The 19601-nt window shown below is 40.3% G+C and overlaps 1 protein-coding gene across 1 annotated transcript; it reads left to right on the top strand.

Annotated features, from left to right (window-relative positions):
- Positions 1-2765: 2765 nt before the first annotated feature.
- PKNH_0420000 (zinc finger protein, putative) lies at positions 2766-18960 on the top strand (the record flags this gene model as incomplete). Its single annotated transcript, XM_039113877.1, has 2 exons — positions 2766-5184; positions 5351-18960. 2 exons carry the CDS (start codon positions 2766-2768, stop codon positions 18958-18960), a joined length of 16029 nt encoding a protein of 5342 aa, XP_038969489.1.
- Between the last annotated feature and the right edge of the window lie 641 nt (positions 18961-19601).

The raw sequence follows: 19601 nt of genomic DNA, 5'->3' as shown, positions 1-19601 counted from the left end.
CTGAGTGGAGCGTGATTGACTTCCATTTCGGTGTGGCGAAAAAGAAATCAATAGAGGGCAAGATACAACACAAAAGACGGGCAACAGAAGGGAGGAGAAAGAAAGAGGAAGGTGACAGATAAGGTTTTTCCCCGCAGAGCATTAAACAGGGAGAATCGCTTAAATACAAGAACAAGTCGCTTCTACACTGTGTTAATCACGCACTTGCGCATATAATGGGGAATATATATGTCGTTGAAAATTCCGATCGAACTGGGTACCTCCACAAGAAAAGGTAAGGCTTCTATGTAACCTTCAGCTTAACGGTTTATACGCATGTACACCTGTAAATAAGGATGCGGAACGTTGAGAGAAGGCCTAAAGGACATACGGGGGGCAAAAAAAAAAAAACATTCCATTCCGTGAGTAATCTTTTTGATAGTTACATGGTACGTGTATCCCCTGTTATAGTTAATTCGTAACAATTTTTTTTTTTTCCTCCTTTTGTTCGCCTTGTGCTGATTGCGCTTTTTTTTTTTTTTTTTTTTTTTTTTTTTATGCGCATAATTGATGCAAACAATGAAAGGGGTGTATGCGCAAGGATATGCAGAGAAGTGGAAGGGGAAAAGGGGCTCACTTCCTTGCGGGAAAGACTCTCCCCCAAGGATCACCCTTATATTTTGTCACCCTGAGGAAATACCACATATACGGGAATAACAAAAAAGAAAAAAAAAAAAAAAAAAAAGGTGGGTTTTCATGCGTCATATGTGCCTGTTTACAAGTAGCATTTTTTTTTTTTTTTTTTTTTTCCTTGTGTGTGTGTGCACGTGCTATTTTTTCTTACGTGGAGCCTATCCCGCAATGGGAGATAAAAAAAAAAAAAAAAAAAAAAATGAATGAATGAATGCCTATTTTTGTACTTTATTCTTTTTTTTGGCCTAATTGAACAATTTTATTTTCTGCTTTGACCAATGTGCGTACACAAATGCTGCGTTTGCGAGAAATTTGGCGCTAAATCTTCCGACCATGCTGGGAGGCAGTGAGCCGTATCCGTGTGATCGTGCACGCCACGCGCATACACGTACGTAAAAGTAGCCGCTTATGTAAAAGTGTACACAAAAGCATGCATGTCATTCGCTTGGATGTATGCAAAAGTATGCATACCCCCCTTGCCCATTTTGGGTATACACCGAAGCAGTGCGTAATTCCCCGCAATCGTGTACGCATGCATATACACGTAATGGTAAATGGTATGTGAAAAAATTTTGTATTTCTCATATCCTTACGTTTGCGATTTTCTTTTTTCCGTTTTATTTTATCTTTTTACACCCTCCACCCCCCAGTCCACTTCGCGCGTTATCCGCACCTCATCATCCTCATCGCGCGCATTATATACTCTTATGGCAATATAGCATACCATTTTAACACATTTTTCCATATTCAAAAAGGTACGCAGGAAAAAAAAAAAAAAAAAAAAAAAAAAAAACTCAGTACATATTAATCAATCCTCACTGTTCGCAGAACAGCGTACATGCCTCAGGGCCGTTTAAAAAAAAAAAAAAAAAAAAAAAAAAAAAAATGTTGATTTGTTTTTCAATCAAAATTGAGCTTATAATTTTCGAAGGAAGGAAATGAGCAGAGAAGAAATTATCCCTTGCACACGCAACAAATTAACAATTTTTTTTTTTTCACGCGCGTATGAATTTACGTGCTCCCTATTTTATTGCGTGTCATCTTTCGCTCGCACTTCGCGCCACTGTGCGACGAGCTTGCGACCAACTGAGGAGAACTGCGACCATTTTTCTCACCGTGGTGTATTTTCCTCCCGTTTTGTTCACATTTTCTTGTCGAACCTTCTGGCACCTACTGCTCTGATCGTGCTAGCATTTCTACATGGACAAGACCGAAATTTCTCTCCGATTCTGTTTTCCACTTTGTTCACATTCTCTGTTACCACGTCTCTGCGTCTTTGTGCCCCCCTTTTATGTGAATACTTTTGCCCTCCCTTTTATGTACACACCTGTGTTCCAATTTCTCCCCTCTTTTTTTCTGCACATTTATAACCCCTTTTCAATTTTTTTTTTTTTTCGTTCTCTCACAATTTTACACTTTTCATATTTTTCCTTCACTCTTCTGATTGCATACGATATTACGTATTTTTTTTCATTCACATGCTGATTACTCTCCGTTTCGAGCACTTAATTTATTTTATTTTTTTTTTTTTTTTTTGGGGCCCAATTGGGACTGTACGCCATTTTGTACATGAAGCTCTTGTTACGCAGAAACATGTACCTGCCAGGCGTAGAGTACTTGCAGCATCATTAATTTTGGAGGTGTATTTCACATTATTTATTGTCATGTTAATTTTTTTTTTCTCATGTAATCCACATTTAGTGATTGTAAATTCATACAGCTCGCATTTTTTGAAGTGAAATCTTTGTGTTGTTTTTTCCACATTTTTCTGTCCGCCGTGATTTTTTTTTTTTTTTTTTTTTTTTTTTCAAAAGGGAATTTTATCACTGTGCAGGATTTTTTTAAAATGTTAAATAAAGGGAAAAGGGAAGGAAGGAACAGAAACTGATGTGGCATATTAGAGAAGTAACCGCTGTGTTGCAGGCAAGTAATTGCAGTGGAATAGCCAACTGGTGATACTCCAACTGTGATTAATTCACATCATAGTCTCTTAAAAAAAAAAAAAAAAAACAAAGGGGAGAGGAAGAAAAGAAAATACCTGATATACTCATCCGCTCTCCCCCTCATTTTGACATGAAAACGTAATAAAGCGAATGATTCACCCCAAAATGAGTTCTGTTCAAGGCTCGAGTGTGCAGAATGTGCTAGGTAGAAATAAAATGAAGGTTGCCTTTGATCATTGTTTTACATGTGGGGGTTTAAATAGAGGTACAACAAAAATTGAGAAGAAGGAAAATACAGAATGGAACGTGCAGAACAACGCTTACCACGTGCCATTGAAAAAGGGAAATCACTCTGACGAAAATGCAAAAGTGTTCCTCCTAGTTATGCGCCACCTATATAGGAGACATGATCATCAGAATTCCATCTATGGTCCCACGAAGAAAATTAATTTCTTCCGGAATATCAAGAGTGGAGTTCTGTTATTACTTGTGTTGTATAAAAATAGGAAGAAGGCTAGCCTTGTGGCGAATTTTGTAGTCAATTCGGGTGCCCCGGGAGTTGTCCGCTCTCAAGGGGAAGAGACATACGACAGAGATGATGCCTGTCGGGATGGTAGGACGGGGAAGTCAACAGAGAGGGGAGGTCACGGCAGTGAGGAGAAACGTATCTACCTCGATGGACACTCCAGAGGAAGTAGCGCTTGTTCACCCAAAAGAAAAAATATGCTCTTTTTGAAAAGAACCGGAAATAGTACCCTTCTCCCATTGTGTAATAATATCAACTGCGTAAAGGTGAAAAAAAAAATAGGCTACCACAAGAGAACCTTTACCAAGACGCATCTCGGAATGCGCAAGTCAATCAGGAGCACGAGTGTTCACAATACCAAAACGAACAACAAATCTACAGTCTGTCTTTTGTGCAGGCCATGTGACTTGGGGTGCGCAGAAAATGCCATCCAATGGAATAAACGGACAATTAGTTCCTTTTCCCTTATTAATGATTTAAATTATTTTAAGAAAAATGGGAAGAAGGTGTTATGTGCCCATATTGATAGGAACGAGACAAGCGTAGCAGGAGCTAACACAAACGATCCAGTGATCCTTTTACGTTCTCGACTTTTCCACGTCAAAGTGAAAGATCAACAAATAACACCTAAACGTGATATATTATTTTTCATAACAAAGGATTATCAGAATGTGCCTTTTATTATTTTTTTTTCGAGTTTCGGAAAGTTAAGATGCAATAAGAAAATATTTGGAACTATAGTGAGCGATAAAATAAGTGACACGTGCGGTGCAGCCAACTGTTGCAGTGGTAATGACCGCTTAGAGAGAACCCCTCCTCCTTTGTGCTGGCACGTAATTAATCTGTTTGGGAACAGCAGGATACCAATCATTGTTTTAATATCCGAAGGGATAGTCTGTGATGTGGTTAATTTTATATTCCAAGTAGCCATCACTAGTATAATACGAATAGCAGCCTTAGTGCGTGTCATTGTAGGTTCATTAGTTATTGCTATCAGAGATGTTCTCATGTATGTCCATCTTTGCGCCGAGCTGATGACATCGCTATTGGCGAAGCGGCCATCTGTAATCATCAGACAAAGTATCTGCAGTGAAGTGACGAACCGATCGCAGAAATACATGTCTACCGACAAATGTAATTTATTAAACGTATCACTTAAGGATTGCACTACGGGTCAGGGAAATTCCTGCCACAGTAGGAGCGTTTTCAGATCATGTTCAAGTAGTACCTTATCCAAAAAGGAAAGTGGCATATGCAAGGTTGGTTATTATTCAATGGAGAATTCACCATCTGGTAATTTAAGAATGGAAGAAAACATGCCATTGCTAGGAATGCATGTTTGGGAGGACCATAATGATGGAGGGAAGGTTACGCAAGTTGATATACAAAGAGAAGGAATTAAACAAGCAACGTGCATATTTTTTCCGCTTAGTAACGTATTGAATGTGTTTTTTGAGAGGGAACACTGCTTAATGTTTGCGGCTTGTTACCCTTTTGCTTATTCTGAGGGTAGAAACAAATATCGCAGAAGAAGACACTGCCCATGTGGCTATACAGCTTTGTCATTTTTACCATTGATGAGAAAGTCAAATGATTATTCCTTTCCATGCAAGAATGAAGCAATAAGTGAAACGTGCAATTGTTTTACTTATCGTTTAGGCTCGGTGTGCACCCCCCATGGGAAATTTATATCCAGTCATGAATTTTATCGTGTATTAATTTTACACATAGCGCACGTTTGTATATGTGTGTTAGATTTTATAAAGGAGGTGGGACTCAACATATTGTTTACCCGCCTCATGTTGTCCGAGTTGATTATTTCCCTTTTTTTTGTAATTCATGTGATCTCCGTTCGTTTATGTTCCTCCATGATAGCTATTTTAAATAAGGAAGGCGATGCAATGTTAAGCATGTTTTTTTCGAACAAGATGGCATCAACTAGAGTGATCACCTATCTGGTTCCTTCCCTTTTGATCCATTTATTGGAAAAATATTTCAAAGTAGATTTGCATGGAACACTTATTTTTTACCTGAACGGTGCAGGTAAACTTGGCATATAAATTGACAACAGAATGGGCAGAAAAAAAAAAAAAAGAAAAAAAAAAAAAGGGCAATAGAACGGAGAGTGATTACGCTGCCACCGCTTTATTATCATGTGTATATTATTACACACCTATAATGATTGCTCCCTTTTTTTCCCCTAACACAGGAATGAGCACTATATTTTCTTTTTCCTTGGATGAGGATGAAATCAGCCAGAAGAGAGCGACCCACACGTCACGACCGATTATGTGTAAACGTCGAATGGGCGATGACCAATCATGGAAATATAGCTTCAGTACGATGGACCCGTACGTATGTAGCAACCAAGTGGGGGGTAGTGAATGGGGCGGTAATAACAACGATTATGGGGATGGTGGTGGTCGTCCAACAGGGGGAAACCCCAATGAAGGCGGTAATTACCCACATGAAGTTAATAATAACCCCAATGGAAATTTTAACCAAGGAGGTGATAAAGGAGATAGGGATGATGGAGATGGCAATGACAACAATGAAGACCAGAGAGGAGGGTTCCCGAACGAGGACGAAGAGGAAGATGATAATGTTCTGATGGGAACTCAAAATGGAAAGACGAAAAAGAAACGGAAAAAAAAGTTAAACGACAAAAGTAGGAATATTAATAAAGCCACCAGTGGAAGGAAGGGTAGAAAAAAAATGGACACCATAAATGATACCCCGGACGAGAGTAACATGGGTGGGGGGAATTATGGAAGTGTGCGGAACGTGAAGCATTTTCATAACCCTGGAGGGATTAATAGTGTTACCAGTATGAACAACATTGGAGGCATGCATAGTAATGGCTCCTTCCTTTATAATAGCCACATGCCAGATAAAATTATGCATGATGGTATGGGTAAGATAAATGTGAAGTCAGGGGGGGGGTACACTACTAGGATGGGTAGTCAGATGGGTAGTCAGATGGGTAGTCAGATGGGTGGTCAGATGGGTAGTCAGATGGGTGGTCAGATGGGTAGTCAGATGGGTGGTCAGATGGGTGGTCAGATGAGTGGTCCCATGGGTGATGGGATAGGTGATCATGTTGGCGGAAACGTCGACAGGCACGGAGGAACCAATGCAATGGGCCACATACCCAACGGAAATTTGAACATGTATGTAGGTAACAATGGAAATATGTCGTACGCTCCACCTTATGCCAACTCAAACGGGCCCATTGGTCTTAGTTTGAGCGGCAGGGTGGGAGGGTCGATAAACAGCTCTCTGGGTAACCACGGAAATAGCAGTGGACAGGGTAGCAACTCCATGCATGGTCAGATGAACCATATGAACAACGGGTTCCGAAACAGTATTATGAAAAGCAATTGTAGTCAGATGAACCGAATGATGACTAACGCACTCACTCCACACGTACCGAGCGCCGGGGTAAACACTGTCGCCAATGGCACCGTAGGTAATAACATGCCTAATTACGGGATGCATTTTAATCAACAGAAGGGGAATCTAGCGAATGGGCAGGTTGGCAATAAGATGAGTTTCCACGGGAATGGTCAGATGGGAGTAGGATGCGGAATGCAAAGTGGAATGAACAACGGAGGCAATAACAGTTTTGTACACCCTTCGAACAACCACATCGGAAACGTGCCGAATAGCATATCTAGTTCCGTAAGCATCAATGCCAACATTCACATGGAAGGCTCAAATACAAGTGGAATCAATCATATGAAGGGACTTGTGAATCTACACCAGGGTGGCAACATGATTGGAACGGGTTCATTGAATAGCCAAATGGGGGGTCTATCGGGTGGCAAGTCGGGTGCGCACATGAATGGGCTTATGCGTAGTGCGGGGAGCGGCCACATGGCTAACCAGACGGGAGGATCACTGATGAGTCAGACGAGCGGATCACTGATGAGTCAAACCAGCGGGCACTCGAACAAGTCGCTCATGAGTACTGTAAGCATGAACAAGTTAAGTAGCAACAATAAAGGCAAAGGCGGAAATAGCAGTTTAATCATGAACAACCATATGATGAACCAAATGGGTAGCTACGTCAGTCCCAGCATGGGTCGGAATTCTATTACAAAAAATATGATTGGTGCAAATGTGCCGGATGGAATGAACAATGGGAAAATGAAAGACAATGTCGTGAACGGCAGTGTGTATAGGAGCAACAGTATTTTGAGAGATCCCATGATGGGGAGCAACAAGGCTAGTCAAGGTGGCGTCGTGAAGAGCGATATGATGAAAAATGACATGGTGAAAAATCAGCTTATGAAGAACCAAGTGATGAAAAATGAGATGATGAAGAATGAGATGATGAAAAATGAGATGATGAAAAATGAGATGATGAAAAATGAGATGATGAAAAATGAGATGATGAAGAATGAGATGATGAAAAATGAGATGATGAAAAATGAGATGATGAAAAATGAGATGAGGAATAATAACAGTTACATGATGAGCATGGTAAACAACAACATGGTTAACATGAACATGGGAGTGGGAGCTCGTGGGATTTTTCCTCCCATGAATGATCTCCCCATCTGTACCAATGGAAGTCCCATGAAATTTGTAGGCGAAAGATATGGAACGAATAAAATGATCCCGAACAATAGCGGAGGTGGAAACAAGGCTAACGTCGGCATGATGATGATGATGAACAGAGACATGAACGAAATGAGTAACACCCCCGGAATGATCAGTTATATAAATGGCAATAATTTTGTAAATAAAAATATCAAAGGTATTAAGATGGAGAGTAACTACCCCTTTGAGCAGATGAACATGAGGAATGATCAACTAAACCATGTACAGGTACGTCAGGGCAACATGACAAATATGAGTACCATGAGCAGCATGCACATGAATACGACTCATGCCAAAGTATACCTGAACAATGTGCAGATAGAAAATGAGAAAATAAGCAACGGGAATTTCCTTCTAGGAGAAGGTGATCACATATATCCATATGGAAGTGTCCCAAACGACCCGTGCGCAAGTAATGTGAATAATCTGAAGGAGGACATGAACGGAGAATTGGAGAACGACAATGTAAGTGCTCCTGCGAACGATGTAGGAAGTGTGAGTAGCAAGAAAAACAACACAATCTTGAATAACAAGAAAAAAAATAAAAACAATATAAGAAATGGAAAGGAAGACGAATTGAACAAGAGCCAGAATTTAAGGAGTGTAAAAATTAATTGGAGTAAATATGATAGCATTTTTAAAAAAATAAAATTAGAAAAGGATTATGAAAAATTTATCAATGTAGATGAAGAAAAGAAAAACATTTCAGATGCAGATACAGAAGATAAATCTGATTGGGATGAAAACCCAGATCCAGGATTTAATGATTTATTAAATATTAATTTTAGGTCGTTCATTCACGATTATAATGATGTACTAAATAAGTTAAACTCCATCAAAGTGAATGATAAAAATGCGTTCAAGAAAAATGCCTACACGCAGTTGTACGAAGAAATTTTCCTAAGCATCGAACGTTTTTTTGATATTTCACAACTAAAACATGAAAATAATTTTACACATTCAAATTTTTACAAGAATACACTGGATCATGTGATCGGAGCGGACATGCTTTTGGCAAATGGGGATGGAAGCGATTGTTACGAACGGGGGGGGAATTCCAAGGGGGTGATGGTAGTAACTCCTCCTGCAGCAACTGCATCAGGCGTGGCCAATAAGACCGGAAAGACGGAGTCAAAGGGAGGAGGAAACGTACAATCTGACAATCACGACAAGGGGGTTTATGATGGTGAAGATGAAATTATGAACAAGGGAAAGACCAACTTCTTTCAAAGTGTTTCTCTTAGCGCAGGCAATAATACCTTATTCGAAATGTTATTAAAAAAAAAAAAAGAATTTGAAGAAATTTGTTCGTTGCATAATTTCGACTCTGCGCTGACCAATGGACAAGTGTCCCCAAGGAACGTGGCAGTTAATGGCAAGAATTTCCCATCCAGTGATTTGCACGACTCCGCTGCTAATGATAAGATAGACGGATCCATGGTAGACTACAGAAACGGTATGACCCACTTGGGAAGTAGCAACGCTCGGTACATCTACGAGAGCAATCCAGGGACAAACAAAAAGGGAGGAAGCGAAATAAGAAACGCAGCATATCAAAACCATTTTATCGAAAAGATACTATCCAAGAGGTACAGAACTTATTCCATTAATGAATTTGTAAATGTACAACTGAATGATAACCTGTTGGAGCTCATCGATGTGTACAAGCAGAACCTCTGTTTTAACATCAGGAAGATGTTGAAGAAAAAAATCAATCACCAGGTAAGAGGACCCTTCGACTGGTATTATGGCGCTAAGGGGATGAGACAAATCAGCAGAAAGACCCATAAAGGGAAGAGAAGAGAGTTACTCAGGAGAATGAAAAAAAAAAGGAGAAGGATAATGCGAAAGGAAAAGGGATTACCCACGACAACGTTGGAGATGGTTGGAAATATAAACAACAGCGATAGGTTGTTCAGTGAAGAAGCAGGGTTATTTTCTCCCATGGGAGACACTCACTCCTTCACGGAAGCGAAGAATGCTTGTGGAGAAAATGTGGAGAAACCGCTTTTTTTCTTCTCTTCCGGAAATATTAGGAAAAAAAAAAAAAACGATCAAAAGGGAAATCAAAAAAGCGATCAGGAGAAATCTGCTAATGTGGGAGATAGTATGCCTACAGAGGGAGAGAAGGAAAATGTTGGAGATTTACATGAAGGGAAAATGTGCAAGGAGGAGGAACAGAAGGGTGTTAGTGGAGAAGCGCAGGCGAATGGATTGATACATCCCAGTGAGGAGATCGATGATGGAATGAACAATATCGTGAGCAAGCTATCCTTTGGACTGTTCCAAACGAAATTGAAGTCTCCTCAGAAGAGCGAAGGGGAAATGAAAAATAAGAGCGAAAGTACAGTAGACCATTGTACGATCGAGAAACATGGCGACATTAGCCTATACATTGAGAAGAAAATCACACAGAAAAAAGAATCGCAAGGAATTAGTGGATGCTTCACTCAAACATTAAAAATGGAATGCACGAATCTCTCCATTAGTAGATTGCAAAAAAAATTATTCGAAGAAAGAAGGAAGAGGAAATTGAACAAGAAAAAAAGAATGATGAATTTGAAATACAAAACAAATGCAATCATCGATTTTGGAGATAAAATCGTGTGGGTGTCATTCGAATTTAACCATCTAGACACATTGAAGAGTATTAAAAATAATTTTTTCCACCTATACTCATTGAAACAAATAGAGAAAATGAAAAAGTCCGAGATGAATTTAGAAAAGTGCATTACGAATGAAATGAAAAAATATAAAAATGTAAAAATTAGATTTTATAAATTTCTTAGTTATTATGATTTCGTTTTTTTAAAGAACAGATTGAACTTCATCCAAATTAAATATAGGAATGGGGTGGAACAGATTCCAAAAGGAATGACCTTCACAGATAGTTCGTTTGCAAAGTTGGGTGATACCAAGGGGGATCATCCAGGTGAGGATACCACGGTAGGAGTGCTTGCTGATGATAGTGGCTGTGGAGCTATTGTAAGTGACCACCCCTTGCGAAATATCAAGTGTGAGGCGGTAGAAAACAGAGAGAAGAATGATAGTGGTTCCCCTCAGGATGGACCTAGTAAGGGGGAGACTCAACTGAGCCATGTCAACACTAACGCCGAGGTCATCACGAACGATAATCCTCAGGTAGGTGTAATCTTTAATGAAGAGGGGCTGATAGGAGGAGGAATGAAGAGTGGAAACAATTCCCCTCATTTGAAAAGCGAAGGGGAGGGCCAACCCATAAACGGACAGGAATTATCGCCCTCGCAGGAGCAACATTTTCTTCCTCCACATGATGCTTCCATGCTTGGGAAAAGTGCGAACCTCAAGAGCGAAGTGATATACCCGTACCTTCCCTTCGCCAAAGAGAAAGATAGGAACATGAATCAGCTTCTAAATGATGTGAAGAATCTATGCATCGAAACCAACGATCATATGATTAGGAAGAAAAAGCTCAGAAATGACATAACACTTTTCCCACTGATTGACAAGAAGAAGTTGAATACCTATATCCATTTCGATTTGAATGCAACTACGAAGAAGGAGGAAGAATTTGTAAAAAATGAATCTACCAACAACCATTCAGTTGACAAAGAAATAAGCATCCTTAACAAATTTTTGAATTCAAATTTGAAACTTGAAAAAATGGAATTTGCAAAAATTGGGACAGCAACAACAACAACAACAACAACAACAGGGACAGGTGTCTCTGCAGGTGGCCCGTCAATGGGGCCAACAATTGGAACGGGAATAGTTATAGAAAATTATGAAAATGGAAGAAACAATCACATGCATAGTGAGAAACAGAACGCAGCGAATTCTGTTCTGATCGATAACTACGTTTGGTCGAATAACCCCTGCCTTTTTAGCATCTTCGAGAAATATTATTTGCTACTAAAAATGCAAAAGTATATTTTGCAATATAGGCACTTCTCAAAAAATAGCATTAAGAAGAAACTGAGTTCAGAATCCAACTGTGATGCTTATTCCAGTTCGAATTCTTTGAAAGGTTCCTCTTGTGGGAACGCTAGAGGAAGAAGGAGATATGGGAAAGGGGGTAAGGGTACAAGGAGGGGTGGAGGATGCAAATTCCCTTCAAAAGGTGGAAGGTGTGGAGTGGCTGCGATGACAGCATGTGCTAATGATTCGATCCCCATGGATGATACGGTTGGTGTGAAGCGGAGAAGAAGGACTGGAGTAGCTAGGAGCCAGCCATGTGAAGATTTAAACGTCCCGATGGGTACCGCGCAAACGGTGTGTACAAACAATGGTATGAAGAACGAGTATGGTTTTATCAGCGGAGAAAAAAATGAACAGATGGGAGAAAGCGCATTTGTGAAGGTGGAACCGGATGGCATACCTACATGTGTGAGTTCGATTCAGAATGAAGGGGGTAACCTACAAGAGATGAATCTGCAAAGAGATAGCACACACATTGGGAATGGGACCACTGACAGTGTAGAAGTGCCTTCCGAGCAGATTGGCCCATTTTACCCAGAAATGAAGAATGAATTGAAGGAAGAGGCGAATGGAACAATAAGGAGCGCCTTTACCGATGAGATCAATGTTTCAAATGGAGGAGCCACCATGCAAGATGTATGCATGAAGAACGAACCAAGTTTCATTCGGACCTGCGGAAGTATCAGGAACTCAGACAAAAAAAACATGATCCAAAAAAGTGTGCCGAAGAGGGAGGTAAACTTCCTGAAGGAAGAAACTGATAGAAACGCAGAGAGGGATTCAGATGAACAGGCCGAAGTGGACACAGAACTTGATATGAATAACGGAAATGAAAAGAAAAAAAGAGGAAGGAAGAAGGGGAAAAAGAGAGGTAGGAAAAGAGGAGTAAAAAATAAATACAAATTAGAAGAAGATAGAATGACAGAAGGGGAAAGTAACAGAACAATTTGGAAGAAGAAAGAAAACGGAGAATGTGAAAAGTATCAATTGAAGGACAGTAGAAGATTGCCAGATTTTACAAACAGCGAAGAAATGTTGGATGAAATAGATAAAGAAATTCTATCTAACGATATTATACCAATTGATAAGGATATCATAATAGATCTGTTATGTGAAGAGGAAAAATTAATAGAAAGCTACATTAAAAACTCAAAATTTGTAGACAAAAATTTAATTTGTTTTTTGATATATCTTAATACGGTTCAGAAGAGGCTCAGTTGCATCTCAAATAAATTGTTGAAGAAGGTCATCAAGGAAAACAAAATGCCACCAAAGATCAGTGAAAATGTAAGTCGAAGTGATGAAATAACTTATAGATATCTTATGTTTGAGAGATGGAACCAATTAAGATACTCTCTTTTTTACAACATCAACTATGTACGTACTAGTAGCAGGTTGAAGCTAAATGAACGTATCCAATCCGATGGATACAAAAATGTAAATATACAAACTATTTTTGATTTACACAAATTTTCTGGAAAATATAAGAAACAGAAATTACCTCCATTTGAGTATACCATCTTTCTGAAGTATAAAATTCACAGGCACACTAAGTCATCTATATTTGGAGAGGATGGAGAGTGCCCCCTAACTGCTTGTCGTACAAACAAAGAAGGGGTGGAAGAAAAGGAAGGTGAAGAAGCGCTATTTATAAATAATGAAGAAAATTTTTGCGGGTTTTCAAACAATACCGATTTGAATATAACTCCAGTACTATCCTACTGTTGTATCTGTTTTAACGATGACTATAATAGTACGCAGATCAGTGAACAAGGAGATACTGCACAGAACGTGTCTAGGAACAATTCCATTTCCACCCCAGCCGCTGATGTGAAGAATGAGAAGATGGATAAGGTGGAGCAGGGACAGGGCAGAAGTAGATCAATCTGTAAGAAAGAGGAAGTGATCCCTGGCTCACTAGAACAAAGCGGGGGGGGTGATAAGGGCGCTGAGGAAGCGATCCCCGCAGGGGAAGGTACTGAGGGGAACGAAGGCGCCGCACAGATTAGCAACCCTGGCGTTGCGTGCGAGAAAAAAATTAACAGTGTGTGTAGCGGTACAGAGATTGCTATCATCGAGAAGAATATCAAGAGCAACCGTAATCTGATGATGCGCTGTGCAAGGTGCTACATGCATGTACACAAGTTCTGCTACATTTCTACGAAAAAAACGGAGGAAACTAGTTCTACGTATGCACAGGCAACTTCTTCCATCGGTTCCAATGAATGGCTCTGTCAGAGATGTGAGTTTGAAAAGAAAACCCTCGGCACCAATTACCTCTACCTCTTTGACAACCACATCAAGTGTTATATATGCATAGAAAGAGGAGGGGCCTTTGTCCAACTTAGGAGTGATATTTTCGTGCACACATTTTGCGCTATGTTCTGTGTTCCAGATTTGTTGGTCAACGCAAATGTGAATTTAGAAAATCTGGAGGAGTTCCTCAAACTTAATAATTTGTCCTTGACGCAGGAGATTTTGTCATCTTTAGAGAAGAAGAGACGAAAGCTTCTGATGAGGAGAACCCACACAAGGGGGAAGATGTTGGCGGAAGGTTTAGAAGAGGGTGGACTCTCCTACATAGGCGAGAGTAGCAACGTGGTTGATGCTGGTAACGAATCGCTATCCCATCCGAGTCTCGTTAATTTACCCGCGAATACTCCCCCACATGAAGTAAACTGCACAGAAGAGAAGGCATCAGATTTTGTAAATTTGGGGGAGGATGAAGACGCGAAGGATGGAAAAGGGAATTCTCTGTCGAGGCATTCTAAGGAAAACACGCTTACCGGAACACCTGACCGTGGAGTGTCCAACCCCGAGGTGGACATGGAACATCGGTACAAAGTCCAATCCGTAAAATCAATTTTTTCGAAGAATTACATGTCTAATACGAAACAAAGTGTTAAAAAAAATGTGGATACGACGACTACTGGTGGCGAGGTTGGTGAGCTCTTGTCGTTTGAGAAGAAGGAGGATAAGAAGAAGAGGGGAAGTGAAAACGTTAGCCAGATTGAGAATGTAAAAAAAAAAAAGAAAAAAACTGCAACGGGGAATATGATTAACGAGGTGAATGCTACTTTGCTTTCCGAGCAATATGGGATGAACGATGGGGCCAAGGATGGTATCCTCGGTGAGGATAAGGGGGAGAACAATAATCGTGTGCATTTCCTTGAAGGTGATGACTCCACCAAAAGCGGTTTTGATCATAGTAAGGATACATATCTATTGGAAGGAAAAAAGGACCATGTGCGAATACAATCTGGGGAGAGTTACCCACAAGATGGATACTCCTCTTCCGACTCGTCGTGCTCCACTCTGACATCGTCATCTTTTCGATCCGACTCTGCATTTTTTCATCTCCATAATGATACTAATACAGAGAAGGATCATCACGATGGGGAGACCACATTAAAAAACACATCGGTCATAAGGCAGAAGGAGAAGAATCTCTCGTCAAAATTGTTATCATGCAGCCCGTACCTACTGAACGGATACGGACAGGAGAAGGTGCGATGCGACGTTTGTTTAAAGAGCAAAGGATTATTTATGAAATGTGAAAATATCAAATGTGAAAAATACGTCCACCCCCTATGTGCATACATGTGTGGGTTGTACATCAAGTGCAAAAACTCAAATAAAAAATTTTTAAAATTCCAAAACAAAATTGATTATTGCTTTCCCCGTATATTTTTCTTCATCAAGTGTATTTTCCATTCTATAAAAAAGTGTGGCGTTATTAGGATTTACGATGAGATCATCAAGAGAAGGACCAAGTACCTCAACCGGGATTTGTATCCAAGTATATATGAAAGTAACAAAAAGGAGAGGAAGCAGAAAAATACTGTGAAATACAAAATTAGAAACAGTGGTGGTAATATTAAAAAAGGAGGAACTATCACAGGGGGGGTTGGAAGTGGACCAACAGCGATTGCAGCAGGGGGAGTAGCGACTGGGGGAGGAACCGGAGATGTATATGAAGTTTTAGCTTTCAACTTTAATTATCTGGATTCCTTTCAATATAATTTTTTCCTCCTTCCATCTATTGATTATATAAAGAATGATATTTGTCTCGTTTGCTTTACATCCTACAAGAAGAAGAAATTGTTGTACTGTAAGTATTGCAACATGTGTGTGCATAAGAGTTGCTATCTTGTCGACTCATCCCAGCTGCAATACCACTTCTATCGAAAGAGTAAAAGGGCGCACACCCTTTTAATCCACACCAAGCAACAGAAGGTGAAGAATTTGATAGGGAAATTGAAGGAGAAGAAGGAAGCTCTTCTCAACATTTTGCTTGAACAGAATAGACACTACGCTTGTGATGAGATATCCCCAGGAGGAGTAGTCATTGCAGATGTGAGGAAGGAGGACCTAACCTATGGGAAGATTGTCACCCATGAAGGGATAGGTGGTCCTCTTCCACAAGCAGATAGAAGGGGTGATCATCCCATCGGATTAAAATGTGGGCATGTGGAGGAGCAATTTCCGGAAGGGAATCATTATCCCCCCGGAGAAAATTCGCAAAATGTAGATCTCCTCCCTGTTGGCAATCCTACTATCATTCCTGAAGGAGGCGAATCAACTTGTGTAGCACAAAGTGAAGACATCTCCGCCATGTTTGCAGGCGCCTCAGGTGATGGATCAGGGGATAATAAGGAGGAACCCGCACAGTTGGAAAATGTAATTAGTACGGAGGAAGAAATAGAAAAGTCGAAAGAATTCAAGGAGTTAATGCAGAAGGAAATTATGAACTATTTGTATTCCCCTGAATATTTCGAAAGTGCAGAAATTATAAAAAATTTGAAGGAGTTTAAAAAGAAGCAAAAGTTTCTGCACCTAAGTGAAAATGGCAAGTTCAGGTGCGAAGAGGACAAGTGCCTGACCGACTTGGATGATATTCAAGAGAGGAAATTATTTGTGTGCGATTTGTGTGCCAATAATTACAGCCATGAAAATGTCAATTGCATACTCTGCAGCAGAAGGGGAGGTGCCATCAAATTAATCAGAATGAATGATAATAACAGGGTAGACAAAAATAAAAATAAAAAAAACGCCTTTTTCAAAGGAGAAAAAGATTTTGTATTTGTACACATGCAATGTGCCCTGTATGCTCCCCAAATTATTATACAAGACATTGCGGAAGAATATTACCAGATTTTTAATTACGATAATTTTTCCATGCAAGATTGTGATGAGGTATCACAGATGAAGGAGAAGGACTTCAAGTCAGATACAGAAGTTTGTGTTTTGGATAGAGAATGTGATTATGATGAGAAACAGAGTTTGCTGGGCGAGTTTCTTTATCGCCATGAAGCGGGGGTTAGTGTGAACAAGGGCACGCACAACCGTGGGGTCGATACGAGGAAGAACATTGCTAGTTCTGCGTGCACACTGACAAATGCGCCTGCAACTGTAGCGACCAGTGTAACGACCAATGTAGTGGCCACTGCACAAGTAAGCGGAGCTCTTGTCGTTCCGAACCCAGTCGCCCTGGTCCCCGCGGCGCTTACGGATCCACAAGGAATAGCTGCAGAAAGGGGCTCTCGTCCGGAGAGAATCACCCAAATGAAGAAAGAAGCGAACGGAACAAGTTCTTTGGTAGGAGAACTTGTACCACCAATTAGCTGTAGTGTCAGTCAGCCAGACGGGATTGGTAACCCTGTTGAAGGAGAAGGCGACGCCAAGGAAAGAACGAATGGAATGAAGATGTTATCACAAAATACAGAGCAGTGTGTCGTCCATTCGGTTAAGAAGGAGGAGATGGAACAACCAATCGAGGCGCAAAACCTAATGAATGTGGCAGAAAATCAAGGCGCACTCCACAGCCCCAACGGTAGCACGAAGAGTAACATAATTCAGAACAAAATAGATAAGGACGGAAGAAAAGTTAAGAAAGGGAAAGAAATATTATCGTACACTAAATCCAGCAGCATTATTGAAGAGACAAAGAAAAGACTAATGGTAACGTCGTGCACGGAGGTAGGATTATCAAACAAGAAATCAAGCAACATCTACTATAATAATTTCAACAGAAAAAATAATTACAAAATAATTATTAAAGATAAATTAAAGAAACACCTAAATAGAAATGTATGTTATATTTGTAACATGACATATGGGTATACACAGAAATGCGTAGAAAATAATTGCAACCATTATTTTCATATATCCTGTGCAAGAATACATAAACTTTTTTTTGAATTCGATTATACCTTTTTTAAAATTTATCCAAATGTCACCAGTATGCAAATTTCAAAATTACCTAATGGTTGCGCGGGGGGCATCATCTTTTGTGAGACACACTCCAAGATCAGGAGGAAAGTCAATCCATCCATTAAATTATTTTCCAAGGTAAGATCCTTTTTAGAACTGGCACGGATAATTGTAGGACAAATGAAGAAAAGGGAAGAAATTAAAAATGCCTGGATAAAGGAGAACCACAGGAATGACATTACCTCTCTTGAGCATGGGGAAAAGGAGGAGATAAATATTCCTGAAGGTGTTGAGGACCCCGAGGAGGTAGACGTCGTGGACAATTCCCTTTCCATTACGGAGGATGATAATGATGGCAACGATAGAGACAATGCTGACCTTTCCGATGTTGACGAGGAGGACGATGATTATTTGTCCGGAGAGGAGGAGGAGGAGGAGGAAGAAGACCAATGCAGCATGCGGAGTGGAAGCGAGAAGGGGGTGGAAGGGCGTGTCTTATATGCGCAGCAGACTGAACAAGGAGAGGACGGAGAAAACACGACTTCCCTTCCAATGCACAGTAACCATTTTGATGATGATGGTACTGGGGGTGATTATCGAACCGGACTGCCGAGTGATGCCTTGGGGATGATGCATGACAGTGCCCCCTGCAGCAGTGACAAAAGTGGTAAGCGTAGCAATTGTAGTAGTAGAAGTGGTCGAGGCCGTCGGAGCAATAATACTAAGGAAGGAGACGAGAACCCCACACCAAAGCTCCAACACGGGGGGGAAGAAGACATCCTACCCATGGAGGACCAACTCCAAATCAAGGGCATCGCTGATGAGAAGGATAACCTTCATGATGACCATATGTTTAGTGTGCCATGTGAGTCTGTAGAAGGACCAAATGGAGAGAAGAGGGGTGAAGCAAATGGGAGCACGCAGAGGAATGAGCCCTTCTTGGCCGAAGAAATGGAAGATCCCCGCGAAGAAGGCGTAGTGGACAAAGCGAGCAGTGATAAGGATGGTGATTACGTGCCGGAGGACGAAGCCGAGGATATTTAGTCATGTGAAAAAAAAAAATGAGAAAGATTGAACCTCTCTCCAAAGTCAGGAAGGAAAACACGTCGCTGATGTTGCTCTCCACAAAAAGGGGTTTACACTTTGCTGATTACTTTCCTGCATGTGCACATGGGAAAAGACTAAGACGACTCCTATGTCAGTGTAAGAGCGTGGAAGTCTGCTGATGCTTCGCCAATAAAACGCATTTGTAAAGCGCTACACATCGCACCTTTTTGTGTGTATACATCGGATGCACCATATATCGGCATCCCCTTTTTTATGTGTATGCAGTTCCCTGCATGTGCCACTTGTTCATTTTAAACGTGACGCCTTTTATCTCATTTTATCACCCGGGCGAATAATCGCCAAGGTGAAGTCATATCAACTTTGATTTTCCCGACATAAATTTCACCAAAAAAAAATAATATAAAAAAAAAAAATAGCTAATATTGTGTGCAAATGTGGGAAAAAATTACCTGACCATCTGAACAGGCAAGGTAAAAATTTTAGAAAAAAAAAAAAAATAAATAAATAATTTTTCACCCTTGTGAAATGTTGATTACTGATTAACTAAAAAAAAAAAAAAAAAAATTAAAAAAACAAATGAAGGGCGATTAAGTTGTGCTAGTAGGGGTGTGTGATTC

The sequence above is a fragment of the Plasmodium knowlesi genome (genome assembly GCF_000006355.2).
Source record: "Plasmodium knowlesi strain H genome assembly, chromosome: 4".
NCBI lineage: Eukaryota > Apicomplexa > Aconoidasida > Haemosporida > Plasmodiidae > Plasmodium > Plasmodium knowlesi.
The sequence above is the reverse complement of the archived record's forward strand: the minus strand, read 5'-3'. Positions and strand labels throughout refer to the sequence as shown.